Genomic DNA, 19,682 nt, shown 5'->3' with positions numbered 1-19,682 from the left:
ATTACTTTTAAATTGGACATTCTCAAATATTTCATTTTAATTAAATTTTAACTAGGTGTAATATGTTAGCTTTTTATCATTTGTCAGCCGCCCTGAGTCCGAAAGGAGAAGGGCGGGATATAAATGCAATTAATAATAATAATAATAATAATAATAATAATAATAATAATAATAATAATAATAATAATAATAATAATAACTTTCAGAGATTTAAGATTTTGAACAAACGAACATTTACATTTTTATTTATAGTAGATAGATTAGAAATATTGTATAAGAAATAATATGTGATTTTAATTTTGGCGGGGAGGGAGGGAGGGAGGGAGGAAGGAAGGAAGGAAAGAAGGAAGGAAGGAAAGCTCATGGTAGTGAAAAAATATTTAAGCCAAGAATGGGCAAGACAGAAATTTATCCCTCCCTACCCTGTGTTCCTCCAAATAATTTGGCATTATTTCAGCACACTTTGTTAACTCATAGCATACTCTTGAAAATAACAATATCAAAATAATGTCTAACTATACCAATAAATAAAGATGTGTAACGATGAAGCCAAAATCAATCACATTTTGAAAAAGGAAGGTATTATGGATATGAAAGAAAAAAGAGATAGCCCTTGGTAATTTTTTGAAAGATAACTTCATTAGATTTTTTTTTTACAACTAGAAAGATAAAAACTAACAAAAAAAATAATAATTAAGGTAAGAAAGAGAAAAAAAGGTTAAGAAAAAAAAAGCAAAGCCGACAGCACAGAAAAATAAAAATGTGAATTAATGACTAAGCTTCTTTTACAATAGCTATAGGTAGAAATATAAACAAATAAATTATAATAAGGCATGTATAGATTTAAATCGACCTCTTACTCTAAGGTTGCAACAGAACTTTCATTTTTGCATTCTTGCTATTTTTTTTTCTAATTATCAAATCCTTCTCATTCTCACCACCATCACTGCCTAGACCAGGAGTAGGCAACCTTGGCTCTTTTATGACTCGTGGACTTCAACTCCCAGAATTCCTGAGCCAGCATGAGGGAAACTTTGGCCCCTTCAGGACTCGTGGACTTCAACTCCCAGAATTCCTGAGCCAGCCATGCTGAGGGGAAAGGGAGAGGTTTCCAAGCTGAGCCATGCTGGCTCAGGAATTCTGGGGGTTGAAGTCCACGAGTCATAAAAGGGCCAAGGTTGCCTACCCCTGGCCTAGTTCCTTCTTTGTCAGTTTTGTTGTTGATGATTTTAGCCCCAAGACTGTTTGAAATGTAAGCCATCTTCAACTTTGGAAGCCCTATTTGTATATTCACATGCCCAAAGACTCACAAACACATTTTTCCCCTAAATTCAGCCTGCCCTATGTTATGTGGTACCCAGACATTCTTACCATGGACATCTGCGGATCAGGAACCTTAACAATCTCGGAGCTTGTATAAATTGGAGATGCTTCATCACCATCCTAGATTAGAAAACCCAAGAAAAATCCATTAAATCATTATCTAAAATAGTCCATTTTCACTGGACAGATTCTAGGAAGAAAACGTAGGATGCCATTGTTGGAAAAGTTCCCAGTTAAGATTTAAAAAAAAAAAAAAGTTTTATCATTAGGAATCAATCAAGGATATTTGATCCTGGAATGATCACAGACTAATGATTGGGGTAGTTCATGGCAGATCAAAGGCCATTGGGGAATTTCTGCAAGTTAAATACAATAATAGATTGTGAAGAGAGGGCTTTGTTGTTGAGTTTACCTACCAAGTATTTCTCTTAATAAAGTAGATAGATGTCAGGGCAAACTGGTTGGGTAAACAGAGCTGTAGAAGTTCATATGAATAGAATAGAACAGAACAGAACAGAATATATGGAATGAAATAGAATATTCTTTATTGGCCAAGTGTGATAGAATAGGATAGGATAGGAAAAGATAGGATAGGAATAGAATAGAAGTTGGAAGGGACCTTGGAGGTCCAACATCCTGCTTAGGCAGGAAACCCTATGCCATTTCACACAAATGGTTGTCCAATCTCTTCTTTAAAATCTCCAGTGTTGGAGCATTCACAACTTCTGGAGGCAGGTTGTTCCACTGATTAATTGTTCTCACTTTCAGGAAATTTCTCCTTAGTTCTAGGTTGCTTCTCTCCTTGATTAGTTTCCATACGTTGCTTCTTGTCCTGCCTTCAGGCACTTTGGAGAATAGCTTGACTCCCTCTTCTTTGGGGCAGCCCTTGAGATATTGGAACACTGCTATCATGTCCCCCCTCGTCCTTCTCTTCATTAAACTACACATACACAATTCCAGCAACCGTTCCTTATATGTTTTAGCCTCCAGTCCCCTAATCATACGGTATTTATTGCTCTTCTCTGCACTCTTTCCAGAGTCTCAATATCTTTTTTACATTACGGTGACCAAAACTGGATGCAGTATTCCAAGTGTGGCCTTACCAAGGCCTTGTAAAGCGGTATTAACACTTCACCTGATCTTGATTCTATCCCTCTGTTAACGCAGCCTAGCACTGTGTTGGCTTTTTTGGCAGCTGCAGCACACAGCTGGCTCATATTTAAGGGATTGTCCACTAGGACTCCAAGGTCCCTCTCACAGTTATTACTATTGAGTGATGCAAGCTTGTCTCACAAAGGAGGAAACCTATTATTGTTGAAATATATTTATCAGTATTCAGCTAGAGGAGACAATCTATGTGTATGCATAATACGATGATCTGGGGTAGGGGTAGGCAACCTTGGCTCTTTTATCACTCGTGGACTTCAACTCCCAGAATTCCTGAGCCAGCATGAGGGAAACTTTGGCCCCTTCATGACTTGTGGACTTCAACTCCCAGAATTCCTGAGCCAGCATGGCTCAGCTTGGAAACCTCTCTCTTTCCCCTCAGCATGGCTGGCTCAGGAATTCTGGGAGTTGAAGTCCACGAGTCATAAAAGAGCCAAGGTTGCCTACCTCTGGCCTAGGCCTAGGCCGCTCTATGACTGGTGGACTTCAACTCCCAGAATTCCTGAGCCAGCATGGCTCAGCTTGGAAACCTCTCCCCTTCCCCTCAGCATGGCTGGCTCAGGAATTCTGGGAGTTGAAGTCCACGAGTCATAAAAGAGCCAAGGTTGCCTACCCCTGATCTGGGGGGTTATATTTGACCTCATGTGCGATCAAGAGTGAAACGCAAGCGGCTTTCTTTGATACTTCAGCTCATTTTTTTTAGCATTAGATTATCCCGTGTTGTGTAGCACACCAGGCATTGCTTCAAATCATGTAGATGAAAATCAACAACCGGCCAGCGTTGCGTACCTTCTCGTAATACACGATGGCGTATTCTTTGTCATCGCATTTGACACAACGGAACTCAATCATCAAGTACATAAAATTAGAACTCCGCTTCTCGCTCTGAGAATAAGAAGGAAGAAGAGAAGGGAAAAAAAGATGTATGAAGAAGCTCTCACTTGGAACTTTCATTTGCAAAACGAATCTAATTCCCGTCAAGATTTATTTGATTGTTTGATCTCGCCTGTATTTCTTTATCAGTAATTCAAGGTGGTGAAAGTACATAATACTCCTTCCTCCTCCCGTTTTCCCCACAACAATCACCCTCGGATGTGAGTTGGGCAGAGAGAAGAGAGGGACTGGAACAAAGTCTGACTTCCATGTCTAAGGCAAGAGTAGCACTCACAGTCTCCTGGTGATTAGCCCAAATGATACCATCACCTCAAGAGGACTGAAGGGGGAGGGAGATGGGAAGAAAACGGAAGGGCTTCAGAGAGCCTTCCCTGAACATCCAGCCCCTAGTTGGGCACCACCGTTTCCCAGTTGGCCATGCTCCAAAACTCATCAAAGCCCATGACGTACCTCGTTGATCATTTCAATTTCTCGGAAGGTCAACCTATCCAGCCAATCGACTTTAACCATGTGGCCCTGCCGGTGAGATTTGGTGAGCTGGAAGGAAAAGGTAGAATGTGGTTATTTAGCTGGACAGAAAGAAGTTGCCATGTTGAAGATATTACACGCATGCAAACATGTATGCGTATATTCTCATTGATTCTGTCTTGCTATTTAGCTACCTATCTACATATCTACCTACCCATCTATGTATTAATCTACCTACATATCTGCTTACCTGTCTACCTTCATATCTGCCTACTTATCTACGTACCAATCTAACTACAATCTACTTACTTATCTACCTTATCTACTTACCTATCAACGTACTGACATAACTACATATCTAACCTATCTACCTACCTACTTATCTATCTACTGGTATCTATCTAGCTTCATATTTATCTACCTATCTACCTACCTACCTACCTAAATATCTACCTACATATCTACCTAGATATCTATCTCCCTATCTACTTACCTACATTGTCTGTCTGTCTGTCTGTCTGTCTGTCTGTCTGTCTGTCTGTCTGTATCTATCTATCTATCTATCTATCTATCTATCTATCTATCTATCTAATCTATCTACCTACCTATATATCATCTCTCTCTCCCTATCTATCCTCTATATCTATATCCATTTCTATATCTATACACATCTCCTATCTATCTATCTATCCATCCATCCATCCATCCATCCATCATTTATCCATCATCTATTTACCTCTATCATCTGACATCTATTATTAATCTATCATCCATCTATCATCTATCCATATACATATCCATGGTGGCACAGTGGTTAGAATGAAGTATTGCAGGCTAACTCTGCATTCCATTGTCAGCAGTTTGATCCTGAGTGACTCAAGGTTGACTCAGCCTTCCATCCTTCCGAAGTTGGTAAAATGAGGACCCAGATTGTTGGGGGCAAGTTGTTGACTCTGTAAACCACTTAGAGAGGGCTGTAAAGCACTGTGAAGTGGCATATAAGTGCTATTGCTAGAGTGTTGCACCCATTCCTATCGCCACCCCTTGCCATAGTTCAACGCACCTTCATCAAGACAATTAAGCATTTCAGATTAGGTCAAACTGAACAAAATTTCACTCCCAAGGGCAGCTTTGATCTAAATACCTGTTTTCATCTTCCAGGGGAAACAAAGCAATTGAGAACAGCCACTTGACCCAATCCCTGGTGTGGCCTTCCACTCCCAGAATGCCCCAGCCTCCATGTTTGGACTTCAACTCCCAGAATTCTTTAGTCACCACGTGTCAGGCCAAAATCAAGAACGACACCTGGTCATTCTTCCAAGCGGGGTCCTTCATTGTTTCACACTTATAGACCCAATCTTGCCCAGACTGAAGACTCTACTGTCTGCATCTACGATGTACTCTGGGAACTATTAGGGAGGAGCTGTCTTCACCCTCTTTCTCTCACACATGGTATCTGGGGGCTGTGTTGCCTCTTATTCCCCTGAAATGTAGCCCCTCCCTCCTGGGGATCCAGACTACTTAATGTTCCATCACAGAAAGTGAAAGTGAAACTGAAAGCAAAGCAAAGCATGCTGGTAAAGATCAGGTGCAGCCCTTTTCTTTCCAGCTTTACCTCATCTCCTCTGGCTTCAGCTCCTTCGAAGAGCTCAAGAAGCATGCACAAGGCTCTCCCATTATTTTAATCCACACGACAACGGTCATCATTTGAGCTGAGTCATGACGGTGATGATGTTCATGATGATGATGATGACAACCAACCCAAAGTCATCCAGGGAACTTCCATGGGCAAAGATGGATTAGTACAGGGTTCTCCAGACTTGGCAACTTTGTGGACTTCAACTCCCAGAATTCCCCAGCCAGCACAGCTGGCTGAGGAATTCTGGGAGTTGAAGTCCAAAAGTCTTAAAAGTTAACAAGTCTGGAGAGCCTTGGATTAGAACATAGGTCTCTCGGTTCTTAGTCCAATATTTTCACCATTACACTACGTGGATTGTCACCTGGACCTCATTCAGATAAACTAAAGAGTCATAGAGTTTGAAGAAACTGGACTCTTTATCTTCAGGCTGTGGGTTTGTGTTTGTGTAACCAGAGCACAATCCAGCCAACCATATTTTAGCCTTGGGGCCAGGTTATTTGAAGGAGCACTTTCCCATTTTCATCTACCCAACATCCCCAGAGCAAGGAAACAGAGTATGTTAAGGGTCCCCTCTCTCAAAGAGGTCCATCTAGTTAGATTAGAACCAAGAAGAAATTAATCAAGGAGAGAAGCAACCTAGAACTAAGGAGAAACTTCCTGACAGTGAGAACAATTAACCAGGGGAACAGCCTGCCTCCAGAAGTTGTGAATGCTCCAATACTGGATGTTTTTAAGAAGAGACTGGACAACCATTTGTCTGAAATGACATAGGGTCTCCAAATTGAAGGGGTTGGACTGGAAGACCACCAAGGTCACTTCCAACCCCTATTCTATGTTCTAGTTTCCTGACTGAGCAGGGGATTAGACTAGAAGACCTCCAAGGTCCCTTCCAATTCTGTTATTTTATTTTAAGGGCCTTCTCTGCGGTGGCTCCCTTCCTGTGGAATATTATCTCTATAGAGATAGGGCTGACCGTCAACTTGATACTGTTTCAAAAGGCTCTGAAGACATAGTTTTGCCAGTGGGCCTAGAGAATAATAGCTGTTGCTATTTTTTTAAATTATTATTATTATTATTATTATTATTATTATTATTATTATTATTATTATTATTATTATTATTATTATTATTATTATTATTATTAATGGAAGTAGGGATCTATTAGGTTTTGTGTCTGGGTTTTATTTCTGTAAACTACCCAGAATCCCAATAAGCGAGTTTGCTGTCCATATACATACATACATAAATAAATATTATTAATATTTATTAATATTATTAACAAATAATAAATACAATAACAACAGAATGTGTCTTGTAGGAAAACAGTCTACATGCTTTCTTCATAGTTCGCTATTTGCAAACTCATAAAATTGAGTAAAACCAAGCTGACTCTACCTTAGTAAACTATGGGTTGTGTGAATGCCACCCGGAAGCAATTTAGCAATGAAGGTTACATGTGTCTAGGTGCTTTCCCCACTAAGTCTAAGATCACTCAATGCAGTTGTGAAAACTAGCTTAGTTGATAAAGATTGTCAGCATATTCTGCTAGTGTTCCATGTTGGAAGAAAAGGGGGGGGGGGGGAAGGAAAGATAAATCAGAATTGCTCTAGTAGGGAAAGAAACAGAATAACAGAGTTGGAAGGGACCTTGAAGGTCTTCTGATCCAACCTCCTGCTCAAGCAGGAGACCCTATATCATTTCAGACATTCCAGTCTCTTCTTGAAAGCCTCCAGTGATGGAGCACCCACAACTTCTGAAGGTAAGTCGTTCCACTGGTTAATTGTTCTCACTGTCAGGAAATTTCTCCTTAGTTCCAGGTTGCTTCTCTCCTTGGTTAGTTTCCATCCATTGCTTCTTATCCTGCCTTCAGGCACTTTGGAGAACAGCTTGACTCCCTCTTCTTTGGGGAAACCCCTGAGATACTGGAAGACTGCTATCATGTCACCCCTAGTCCTTCTTTTCTCTAGACTGGCCTTGTTGAACCTCTCTTCTCTGTGACAGTAGTACTGGAAGATGGTTATCATGTCCCCGCCAATCCTTCTCTTTGTTAGATTGGACATACCTAGTTTCCTCCATCGTTCATCATACGGTTTAGCCTCCAGACCCCTGATCATCTTTGCTGCTCTTCTCTGTATACTTTCTAGGGCAGGGGTCTTCAAACTTGGCCCTTTTATGACTTGTGGACTTCAACTCCCAGAATTCCTCAGCCAGCGTGTTCTCTTCTTGATTAGTTTCCATCCATTGCTTCTTATCCTGCCTTCGGGCGCTTCGGAGAAGAGGTTGACCCCCCTCTTCTTTGGGGCAGCCCCTCAAACATTGGAAGACTGCTATCGTGTCATCCCTAGTCCTTTTTTTTTTTTTTTTTTTCTCTAGACTAGATCTACCCAATTGCTGCAACTTCCCCACAAGGGCCCATTTTCTTGTGACAATAAACCCACCACTTTTTGTGAACGGGGCCAATCTGCAATGACAGTCAATGTTGTATTGGGATTAACCTGGGCATAGACTGGGCACACCAATGTGTAAAGCCTTCAGAACTGTTCCTTTCCATGATTGCATCTCAACAGGCCTGATTTTTACACAGCTATTTTTTATTTATTTATTTTTTTGGTACTTTTCAAAACTCATCAAGACTCAGAAAACCAGAAAGATCCAACAGAAGACCGAGCATGCAATATTTCTTATTGGATTATACGGAAAGCTTTAAAATTAGTACACGGAATAAACCTTGCACACAGCAACTTCACTGAGGAGACCGGTCCATACCAAAATGCAACAACAACAAAAAAGTCATTCCAAAAAGGGACACTTAAAAAAAAAAAAACCAGCATGGCAACATTAAAGTTTGCTACATCACGTTTTAGTCAGGAAGTTAAAAAAATAAAATTTAAGAAATCCAGCCGAAATCATAAGCAGAAATCCATTAAATTAATCCTCCTATGCTTTGAGGCGTCGTAACGGATTGCGGTGGGATCGTTAGAAATGCATTTTCTAAAATTCACCCAAATAATCCCATGCTCCATGCATTTTCTCCAAAATATGGGGCTGTTGAGTTTTATGCCTTCTAACCCATCAGATGAGATAAAATAGCTATACTTCCATGGTATTAAAAGTTTAATATGACCCCAATGTGGAAAAAGTTAACCATTTAAGCCAATTATTTTTACTGTTGGGCTTACTCAATGTGTTTAACTTGATCCCTATATTTGTTTGCATATTGTGAAATGTGTCCATTGCTTGCAAATAAATAAATGGAATATATCTATATATCTCTATCTATCTATCTATCTATCTATCTATCTATCTATCTATCTATCTATCTATCTATCTATCTATCTATGACAGATAGATAGATGATACATAATAGATGATAGATGACAGATAGATGACAGACAGATAGACAGATGACAGATGACAGATAGATGATAGATATATAGATATATAGATAGATAGATAGATATAGACAGACAGACAGAGATATGTGTGTAAGTATGTATATGTATGTGTATATGTATATATATAAATTACCCTGAATTAACCAGGGAAGGTTAATCATGCTAACCCATTAAAAAAATAATTAACAATGCTTGACCTTAATCAAAGTTAGTGTGCCGTGTAACTATAATTGCTCTGTCTTCATCCCAATCTGTTTAAGTATGTTATGAGACACACACACTCCCAAATCTGGACCTTGATATTTATTTATTTTTACTATGCTGGATGTCAAGCTGCTAACATCAGATGCTTTTGCTTTAACTAACATATGGAGATGCAGCCATTTTCCTTCTTATGTTTTACTCTTAGAATTAGAGTTAGAAATAGATGATACTGGGGGGGGAGGAGGAGGAATGTGGCTGGGAGTTTAGCTAGACATAACAATGCTGGACCTAGTGTGAGAACCAAGGTTTTTGAAATAAGAGATGATAACAATTGGCCAGGCTGGAGAACTGGAGGGAGAGCCTGCATTTCAAACTAATTGGAGAATGTGATTTATGACTGTTAATTGGAGGAGGGAATTGTGCTTTGATACTATGGGCTCAGGGGAGGGGAATCCAGATTTTGGCTTAAGCTATGTAAGTGCCAATGCTATGCTTCTCTAATAAAGATTCTTTAAGGTAAACAATGCCTCAAAGTTCTTTGAAGAGTTTCATCTGTCGGAACCATGACCCTGACATTATCAAAAAGGTCCATAATTAAACGGAAATCCAGTCACGGTCAATATAAGACGATGAGAAACCTCTAGAGACGGCCTTTTGTTGTGTTTTATTAAATACTAGCTGTACCCAGCCACGCGTTGCTGTGGCTCAGTCTGGTAAAAAGCGTCCAACAGATGGTACGTCCAACAGATGGTACTGTTTTTCAAATAAGCATGTTTTTACCTATCACAGGTGTGACATCTATATAATATAGGTATATACAAACACGCGCGTATTCGAATACAACGTTGTGTCAAATTTTCAAAGCAATCTGTGAAGAACTTTCAGAGATTTAAGATTTTGAACAAACAAACATTTACATTTTTATTTATATAAGATTTCCACTGAACTGGAGATGAATTAAAGAAGTCGCCAAGTTTTATATCTTAATCCTTATTAATATGAAAATAATAGGTGGGGTCATTGGAGACAAATATTGCCCCTGTGAATGAGTCAACCATAATCTCTCTCTGATGCATTTACAGAAAATGAAAATCTTAGAGGGAGATTCACTGTGATAAATGAGACACTATTTATGACTAAGTCTTATTTGTTCCAGCCAACAGCTATGCCCAGAGTCACTCGGTCGAGTTGGGTGGCTATAGAAATGGAATAACTAAATAAAAATAAACAAAAATCACTAGTCAACTATGGCTGCCCATAAAAGCTAAGTAGAGTCATTCTTGGCTACTAATTGAAGGGGCAATCGCTAGGAAATACCACGGCTGCAATCTTAAAATTTCCACAACACTGTTAAGAATCGTGCAAAGAGCTACAAAGAGCCAAATGTATCTAGTTTTTATATGCTTTAGGCCAGGGGTCTTCAAACTTGGCCCTTTTATGACTGGTGGACTTCAACTCCCAGAATTCCTCAGCCAGGCACTGCCTGGCTGAGGAATTCTGGGAGTTGAAGTCCACCAGTTATAAAAGGGCCAAGTTTGAAGACCCCTGATTTATATCAATGCATCTACTTTATTATCAAAACCTGCATTCTAGAAAAAAAACACAAAAAACCCCTCCATGACTAAATCCTGGACTGTCTGGGTTTGGACCCCAATGTAAAACTATGATATGCTTTGTTTGGCTTAGCACAATATGTATTCTTCATCACTGTGGATTTTGGATCATGGTTTAAAGCTTGTTATGTCACCTATGTGGCTAAACCACAGTTTAGCCCAATGCTAAAACCCCCTATTAGGAAGCTTAGGAGGGTTAGCAGATATGATATGCTTTGTTTGGCTTAGCACAATATGTATTCTTCATCACTGTGGATTTTGGATCATGGTTTAAAGCTTGTTATGTCACCTATGTGGCTAAACCACAGTTTAGCCCAATGCTAAAACCCCCTATTAGGAAGCTTAGGAGGGTTAGCAGATGCTACACGAGCAAAAACTGGCATATGAACAAATCGAAGAAAACTTTTTAAAGATTAGGATGTTAGTCCTCAGGAACTTGCAACCATGTGCTTTTTTTCCCCAAAGATTGGTGCCAACAAGCCATGGTTTCCTTAATACTTACTTCTTCCAAATGTTCCTCGCCTGAGGCCTACATTGAAAAAAAAACAACCTATCTGTTAGCTGCAGATCTCAGAAAGGCATCTGAGACCTTGATCCATCCTTGAATCCTCTGTTCTACCTGGAAATGCTACTTTGATTTTAAGGTGTCAAAGGTTTAGCAACGTGGTTAACCTTAGCCAGAAGGACGTGGAAAGCAGAAAATGGGTCAACTTTTCCAGGCCGCTGCAAGAGTTATCCCAAGAACAGGGTCACAAGAGAAACAAGGAACAGATCCAAAGGTGAAACTGGGTGAAGAAATGTAAGGCATAAGATGGGAGAAGGTGACAAAATCCTTCCCGGAGAAGCAGGAAGCAAAATCTAAGAGGTCTCCCTTCCCAGAAACTGGTCTTCAGAACGACCTATGAACATGAACATTCCCCATGGGAATATCATGTTCCTATCACTACAAAAGGTAGCATAGAACAGGGCTGTCCAACTTTGGCACCTGTAAGACCTGTGGGTTTCAACTCCCAGAATTCCTTCGCCAGCCATGCTGGCTGATGAATTCTGGGAATTGAAGTCTACAAGTCTTAAAAGTCGTCAAAATTGGACATGCTTGACTTAGGGGGTCTGCAAGATGACGTACATTTACAGTAGTGGCCAAAATGGTGGAAACCTTTTGGGAAAAGTGTATTTTGGAGGTTGGATGGCTAATATCACCACTTTTTTTTTTGGGAGTAGTACCATAAAATTATATATCAATGGAAAGATAATTTAATCAAGAATGTAATGCAACAAAGTGTGTTCAATTATCTGTACTGTATTCTATGAAATGTTATAGCCAAATAACCAGAAAAAGGAAGCACAACTTGCTTAGGTTGATCTTCATCTGATTGTAGCCAATGAGCACAAGTGTTTAGAGAGCCAATCAGGTGTCATCTTGTTTTGGCAATGAGCCAATCAGATCACATTAGGATCCAGTGATTGATGTCCTGTATTGAAGCTGAGAGGAGGACATTTGTCAGTGTGTTATGTGATCGCTATCAAGTTAGTTGGGTTTTTTTGTGTTCTTTCATTTAGTGAGCTTGTAAAACGTAATAAAATTAAAGTAATGGTGCAAAGACTTGACTGGTCGCCCAGAAAGCGATGCAAAATAGTATTATTAAGTGAACAAGGCTACAGTGATAAAGAAATTAGAAGAAAAATGGGTGGAAACTTAACCAAAGGTGTCATTTCTACTGTACGCTTTTCCCAAAAGGTTTCCACAATTTTTGGCCACTACCGTATATGGCCCAAAGAGACACCTTTCATTATAAAACTATCAATATTTTGAGTTTCAATAGAGAGAGATAAAACACAGTTTCCTGTCTTTTACTCTCACAAGAACTCTTAGTTGCTTCTAAGAGGTAGACTAGAACTCACTGTCTCCTGGTGATTGACCCAAAGTCACCCAGCCAGTTTTTATGCTTAAGGCGGGACTTGAACTCACAGCTTCCTGCTTTCTAGCTGGGTGCCTTAAACTACTACACCAAACTGGCTCTAAACATGCTTTAACTTCCAGAACGAACTCCTTGCCATCTTTGTTCCGTTAGTGGCTTCACTCTGGTTGAGATCCTTCTCAAACAATCATGGAGAATCACAATCATAAGCAATCAAACACTACTAGTAATAGGATGACAGAGCTGGAAGGGACCGTGAAGGTCTTCTAGTCCATCCCCCTGCTGAGGCAGGAAGCCCGATACCATTTCAGACAAGACGAAAATAAGGCTGTTTTGTTTGTGATTCAAAGCCTTGTAGAAACCCAGCTAGTGTTTTATTGTGCTGTGTGAGCCAAGCCATTATCACGGGTCATAGTAAGAGTATCACATGATGATTCTAGTGTTTTTCAACTCGGGATTAAATTTTTAGCGGGTTGGAGGAATCTCAGTGATGGGTCATTGATTCCTTCACTAGAGAAGAATCATATATTTGCTTTTCAGAGGTCTATCTACTTTGATAGCAAATTGTGGATGATTAAATTAGAACATAGAACATAGAACAGGGTTGGAAGAGACCTTGGTGATCTTCCAGTCCAACCCCTTGTTCAAGTTGGAGAGCCCATGTCATTTCAGACAAATGGTTGTCCAATCTCTTCTTGAAAACCTCCAGTGTTGGAGCACCCACAACCTCTGAAGGCCAGCCATTTCACTGATTAATTGTCCTCACTGTCAGGAAGTTTCTTCTTAGTTCTAGGTTGGGTTCTCTCCTTGATGAGTTTCCATCCGTTGATTCTTGTCCTCCTGCCTTCAGGAGAATTAGAACAACAAACAAGGGGAGTTCCTTCTTACCTTGGCTAACCGACTCATCTTGTCTTCTGAAAATGTACTGCTTGTTTTCCCAGGAGTTTTGGTTGGCTCAGAACCATCTGCCTCCACGTTGGGCCATACTTTGAGATCGTGCATTCCTTGACGGAACATCCTACAAAAGGAAGGCTAATTTAGATAGATGATAGATAGATAGATAGATAGATAGATAGATAGATAGATAGATAGATAGATAGATAGATAGATAGATAGATAGATAGTGGAAGGATGGATAGATAGGTAGATGACAGACAGACAGATAGATAGATAGATAGATAGATAGATAGATAGATAGATAGATGAATAGATAGATAGATATAGATAGATAGATAGATGATAGATAGATAGATAGATAGATAGATAGATAGATAGATAGATAGATAGATAGATAGATGACAGATAGGTGATAGATAAATGATATAGATGACAGATAGATAGATATAGATGATAGATGATAAATAGATTTGAATTTGAATTTGAATTTGAATTTAGATAGATGACAGATAGGTGACAGATAGATGATATAGATTAGATGAGATAAATAGATAATGACAGAGATAGATGATAAATAGATGATAGATTATAGATAGATAGAGATGATAGATGGTAGATAGATGATAGATGATAATGACAGATAGATAGATGACAGACAGATAGATGATAAATAGATAGATGATAGATAGATACATAGATACATATAGATAGATAGATAGATAGATAGATAGATAGATAGATAGATAGACAGACAGACAGACAGACAGACAGACAGACAGACAGACAGACAGACAGACAGACCTTTATTGCAATTTTTTACTGTGGGCACAATGGCACACATTAAAAATGAAATTTAGTTGCTTGCTCTCAAAGTGTACACATACATAACACACATTTAAAACATACTATATACAACATTTGTATAGACCTACACCCTTACATGTAAGTAACATATAACTATTAATCACTGTCCATCTTGAATATATAATGGAAGGAGGAAGCTTTAGAGTTCACAAGGTTGATACTGATTAGAACAAAACTGTGGCTGAATCTGGATGTTCTGCTTCGGATACCCTGGAGCCCCCCCCCCCCCTCCCAGAAGGTAACAAGGAAAACAGGTCGTGGAGAGGATGTGTAGCATCCCAGATGATCTTATGGACCCTGCTCAAGCAACGCTTCTGTGCTATGTCCTGGATGGGAGGGAGGCAACTGCCAATGATCTTTTCTGCCATCCTCACCACTCTCTGCATTGCCTTCCTGTCCGAAGCAGGGATGCTTCCAAACCAGACTGTGATGCTGTATGACAAGAAAGCAGTTATCCTAGCTTGGTCCAAAAAAAAGCGAGTCAGCCAACTTGGTGGGCACACAGCTCAGGATCTCAAACAAGGAACACCCACCATACTACTGAGACTCACAACTACAGGTCACCTACAGTACAGAAGGAGACAATCTGGTGACCAAAGCATCAGACAACTCTTGTAGTTTCTCCACAGCATCTTCTAGCCCAAAACTCAACTCCTTNCCCATATTTCCCAAAGAGGGAGACCGTTGTGCCACCAACAGGGACGGCTTTCCCAGGTCCGTAGATGTCCCATATGGTGAAGGCCACCTGGGCATTTCGGGGCAAATCGGGATATTTGACCGGCAGTTTTAACCATTCGTTCCAGCTGAGGGAGAGAAATTAAGCTTTTAGTTCAGATTTACACTGTTCTAACCATCCCTAGATTAGAGACGCAAAATCTGACTTAGTTATTGTATCCCCTACACTATTAACATGATCAATCCATTGAAGCCGTGGTGGCGCAGTGGTTAGAATGCAGGCTACTTCTGCTGACTGCCGGCTGCCTGCAGTTCAATTCTCACCGGTTCATGGTTGACTCGGCCTTCCATTCTTCCGAGGTCGGTAAAATGAAGACCCAGATTGTTGGGGTCAACAGGCTGACTCTGTAAACCACTTAGAGAGGATTGTAAAGCAGTATATGTCTAAGTTCTATTGCTATTTCTTTCTTTCTTTCTTTTTCTCTTTCCTTCCTTCCTTCTCTCTCTTTCTCTCTATTTCTTCCTCCCTCCCTCCCTCCCTTCCTTTTCCTTCCCTTCTTTCCTTCCCAGTGGTTAGAATGGAGAATTGCATACTAATTCTGCTGACTGCCAGGAGTTTGAGTCTCACCGCATCATGGTTGACTCAGCCTTCCATTCTTCCGAGGTCGGTAAAATGAAGACCCAGATTGTTGGGGTCAACAGGCTGACTCTGTAAACCACTTAGAGAGGACTGTAAAGCGGTATATGTCTAAGTTCTATTGCTATTTCTTTTTCTTTCTTTCTTTCTTTTTTTCTTTCTTTTTCTTTCTTTCCTTCCTTTCTTCTCTCTCTTTCTTCCTCCCTCCCTCCCTCCCTTCCTTCTCCTTCCCTTCTTTCCTTCCCAGTGGTTAGAATGGAGAATTGCAGGCTAATTCTGCTGACTGCCAGGAGTTCGAGTCTCACCGCATCATGGTTGACTCAGCCTTCCATCCTTCCGAGGTTGGTAAAATGAGGACCCAGATTTGTGGCAGGGAAGTTTCAGGGCACAAAGTAGCTGAAGAGTGGTAGGAGAGGCCCAGAGGAGACCTTTAGGATCTGTACTACTCATCCCCAACCCCGAGGACTTACTTCCACCTGGTGCTGAACGCTTTGTAGGACGTCCGGACAGGAAGAGCGAGTGGTTTCCCTTCTGCAAACACCTGGCAGGTGACATAGAGGTCCGAACACGTTTCTTGGTACAAGCCGGAGAACCTCAGCATGGGGTTTTCCAAAACCGCTTTGTAGCTCTTCTGCTCTCTTTTCCCCTCCAAGCTGCCGCTAAGTGGACAAGGCAGGAAAACGAGATTTGAGTAGGATATCGTTATTATTGAATAGGATAAGGAGAACCCAGTTTGGTGTAGTGGTTTGAGGCAGCAGACTAGAAAGCAGGAGACTGTGAGTTCTAGTCTCACTTTAGTCAGGGAAGCCAGTTGAGTGACTTTGGGCCATTCACCAGGAGACTGTGAGTTCTAGTCCCGCCTTAGGCATGAAAATCGGCTGGGTGACTTTGGGCCATTTACCAGGAGACTGTGAGTTCTAGTCCCACCTTAGGCAGTAAAGCCAGTTGACTGACTTTGGGCCATTCACTAGAAGACTGTGAGTTCTAGTCCTGCCTTAGGCATGAAAATTGGCCGGGTGACTTTGGGCCATTCACCAGGAGACTGTGAGTTCTAGTCTCACTTTAGTCAGGAAAGCCAGTTGAGTGACTTTGGGCCATTCACCAGGAAACTGTGAGTTCTAGTCCCACCTTAGGCAGGAAAGTCAGCTGGGTGACTTTGGGCCAATCATCAGGAGACTAGGAGTTCTAGTCCCACCTTAGGCAGGAAAGCCAATTGACTGACTTTGGGCCAATCACCAGGAGACTGTGAGTTCTAGTCTTACTTTAGGCATGAATCAGCTGGGTGACTGTGCTATTCACCAGGAGACTGTGAGTTCTAGTCCCACCTTAGGCATTAATATTGCCTGGGTGACTTTGAGCCAATCACCAGGAGACTATGAGTTGTAGTCTCACTTTAGGCAGGAAAGCCAGCTGAGTGACTTTGGGCCAATCACCAGGAGACTGTGAGTTCTAATCCCGCCTTAGGCAGGAAAGCCAGCTGGGTGACTTTAGGCCAGTCCCCCTCTCTGAATCCAACCCACCTCACAGGGTTGTTATTGTGAGGAAAATAAGAGGAGTAAGGTGGGTCAGACATGTTGGCCGCCTAGAGTTATTTGCAAAATAATAAAGGCAGGATAAGCAAAATATCCCCGGGGCTAAAATAAATCTCCTGAAGACAAAACTTGCACAATCAATGGGTTTGAACGGTTACCAATGAGCGGGGTTTCTACAAAACAGCCTGGAGTGAATACTCTGTTAACAAAAAATACCACACACAGCCACAACAAAACCCTCCATGGAGAAAGCCAGCATCATTGGGAGAAGAGCTACACCACCACAACTCACAATGGAGTATCTGCTAACCAGAAAAGAATTTGGGAAAATTGCGGAACAACAGAGCTGTTAAACTTTCCGACAATCAGGCCTGTTCATAATTCAATACCGTGGGCTTGTGTCTATATAACCCATGTGTGCATTTGTGTGTGTGTGTGTGTGTGTGTCTGTGTGTGTTTGGGTTTCAGCAGCCTTGCTGAGCCACCACAGCAGGCACTGGAACTGAGAAAAGCAATTTAAATCCCGCCCTGCCTTGCGAAGTTCCAGAGTAAAGAATAGCAGTTGCCCCCTTTTACAAGTAGTCCTCAGCTTACGACCACAATTTATGTTGCTAAGTGAGACATTTGTTAAGTGAATTTTGCCCCGTTCTACGACCTTTCTTGCCACAGTTGTTCAGTAAACCACGGCAGTCGTTACATTAGGAGCACCATTGTTTAGCAGATCTGCCTTCCCCATCAACTTCGCTCGTCAGAGGTTCGTGAAATGGGATCACACGACACTGCGACCGTCGTAAGTATGAACCAGTTGCCAAACATCCAAATTTTGATGACGCGACCATGGGGAGGCCGCAACGGCCTTAAGTGCGAAAAGCGGTTGTAAGTCACTTTTTTCAGTGCCGTTGTGACTTCAAGCGGTCACTAAACAAATTACTGTAAGCCGAGGACTAACTACCTGTATGTACCTGTAGAAGTACAGAAATTAAATGCAAATGACAGCAACAACAATGATATGGCAACAACATCCCATCCCAAGTTGTTGCACAGCAAAGGACCCCTCCTCCCTCCCCGGTTAATTGCAAAGCAGAGATCTTCCCCCCCCCCCCTTCTGTGTCCCAGGTCCTTGCAAAGCAGGGACCCCTCCCCCCCTCCCCAGTTAACTTGCAAAGCAGGGACCCCTCCTTCTTTTCCAGTTAATTTCAAAGCAGGGACCCCTCCTCTCACCCCAGTTCATTGCAAAGCAGAGATCTCCCCCCCCTTCNCTCCTACTCACATCTTAAGTTGGACGTTCAGGTCCAGATCGCAGCTATGCACGTAGTAGAACTTCTCCGCTTCGCCCATGGCGGCTGATGCGCCGACCCTCCCGCCGCTCCGTCATCCGCACCAGCTGATCCTTTCGCGCCCGTCCCTCCCTCCCCCCCCCGCGCTCTTCCGCGGCCTTCCAATCAAACGGCTCGGAGGCGCTCGGCGGAGCGTCCCATTGGAGGGCGCGCGCGCTCCGCCCACTCGCTCCCTCCCCTTCCCTCCCTCCCGCTCACCTTCGAGAAAGGGCAAGCGTTCCCGGGAGGCTTTCTTTTGCCCTACGCTAAGATGGCGGGCGGCGTTGTACGGAAGAAAGGGGGCGGGGAAAGATGGCCGCCTCCGTAGGAAACGGGCGAAGGTGGCCGCGTTCGTAGGGAATGGACGAAGATGGCCGCGCCCGGTGGCTTTTTTTTTTTTTCCGTACAGGACAAACAAATTCAGCTTAATAATACTGAGGGGGGGGGGGGAGTTTGTTTTCCTTAGTTTCCCGCAGATTTTTATTTTTATTTTTTCCCCCTGTTGGTTATGAAACTTTGCACTTCCAGAAGCTGGAGCCCTCTAAAGCAGTGGTCTTTTTTTTCCCCCTTATCTTTTAAAAAAATAAATGTTATTTTATTGAAAGTTTTAAGAAACGAGAGAAGAAATGAATACAATCTAAGAAATAAATAAAGTAAGAAGGGGGGGAAAGAAAAAGGGATAAAAGAGAAAGTTAAAGTGGCAAAAGAAAAAAAAAGAAGATCAGATAAGATAACCTTTATTGTCATTTTTTTTTATTGTGGGCACAAAGGCACACATCAAAAATGAAATTTAGTTGTCCGCTCTCAAAGTGAAATAGAAGAAAATCGGAATGGAATGGAACAGAACAGATAGTTTAGGTATATATATAGAGAGAGACAGAGACAGAGATGATATAGTGGGTGGATGAATGGATGAATGGATGAATAGATGACTGATGGATGGATAGATGACAGATGAATGGATGGACGGATGGACAGACAGACATAGGTAAGTAGAAGATATGTATAGATATAGAAATGGATACAGATAGTTTGGGTAGATAGAGAAATGATATAGTGGGTGGATGGATGGATGGATGAATAGATGACCGATGGATGGATGGACGGACAGACAGACAGATAAATAGAAGATATGTATA

General features: G+C 41.5%; 1 protein-coding gene across 1 annotated transcript in view; it reads right to left on the bottom strand.

The window, feature by feature from the left end:
• PIK3C3 (phosphatidylinositol 3-kinase catalytic subunit type 3) overlaps positions 1-18,565 on the bottom strand; it is a gene marked incomplete at its 3' end in the record, with an annotated part of 43,614 nt that extends 25,049 nt beyond the window's left edge. Inside the window, exons 1-7 of the mRNA XM_015827890.1 lie at positions 18,498-18,565; positions 16,166-16,354; positions 15,031-15,186; positions 13,511-13,640; positions 3,835-3,921; positions 3,280-3,375; positions 1,372-1,443 (exon numbers count right to left, since the gene is read on the bottom strand). Of these exons, the coding sequence (XP_015683376.1) occupies positions 1,372-1,443; positions 3,280-3,375; positions 3,835-3,921; positions 13,511-13,640; positions 15,031-15,186; positions 16,166-16,354; positions 18,498-18,565 (798 nt within the window). The remainder of the gene's footprint in view (positions 1-1,371; positions 1,444-3,279; positions 3,376-3,834; positions 3,922-13,510; positions 13,641-15,030; positions 15,187-16,165; positions 16,355-18,497) is intronic.
• Between the last annotated feature and the right edge of the window lie 1,117 nt (positions 18,566-19,682).

The sequence above is a fragment of the Protobothrops mucrosquamatus genome, unplaced genomic scaffold (assembly GCF_001527695.2).
Source record: "Protobothrops mucrosquamatus isolate PMUCROS unplaced genomic scaffold, P.Mucros_1.0 scaffold4040, whole genome shotgun sequence".
Classification (NCBI taxonomy): domain Eukaryota; kingdom Metazoa; phylum Chordata; class Lepidosauria; order Squamata; family Viperidae; genus Protobothrops; species Protobothrops mucrosquamatus.
The sequence above is the reverse complement of the archived record's forward strand: the minus strand, read 5'-3'. Positions and strand labels throughout refer to the sequence as shown.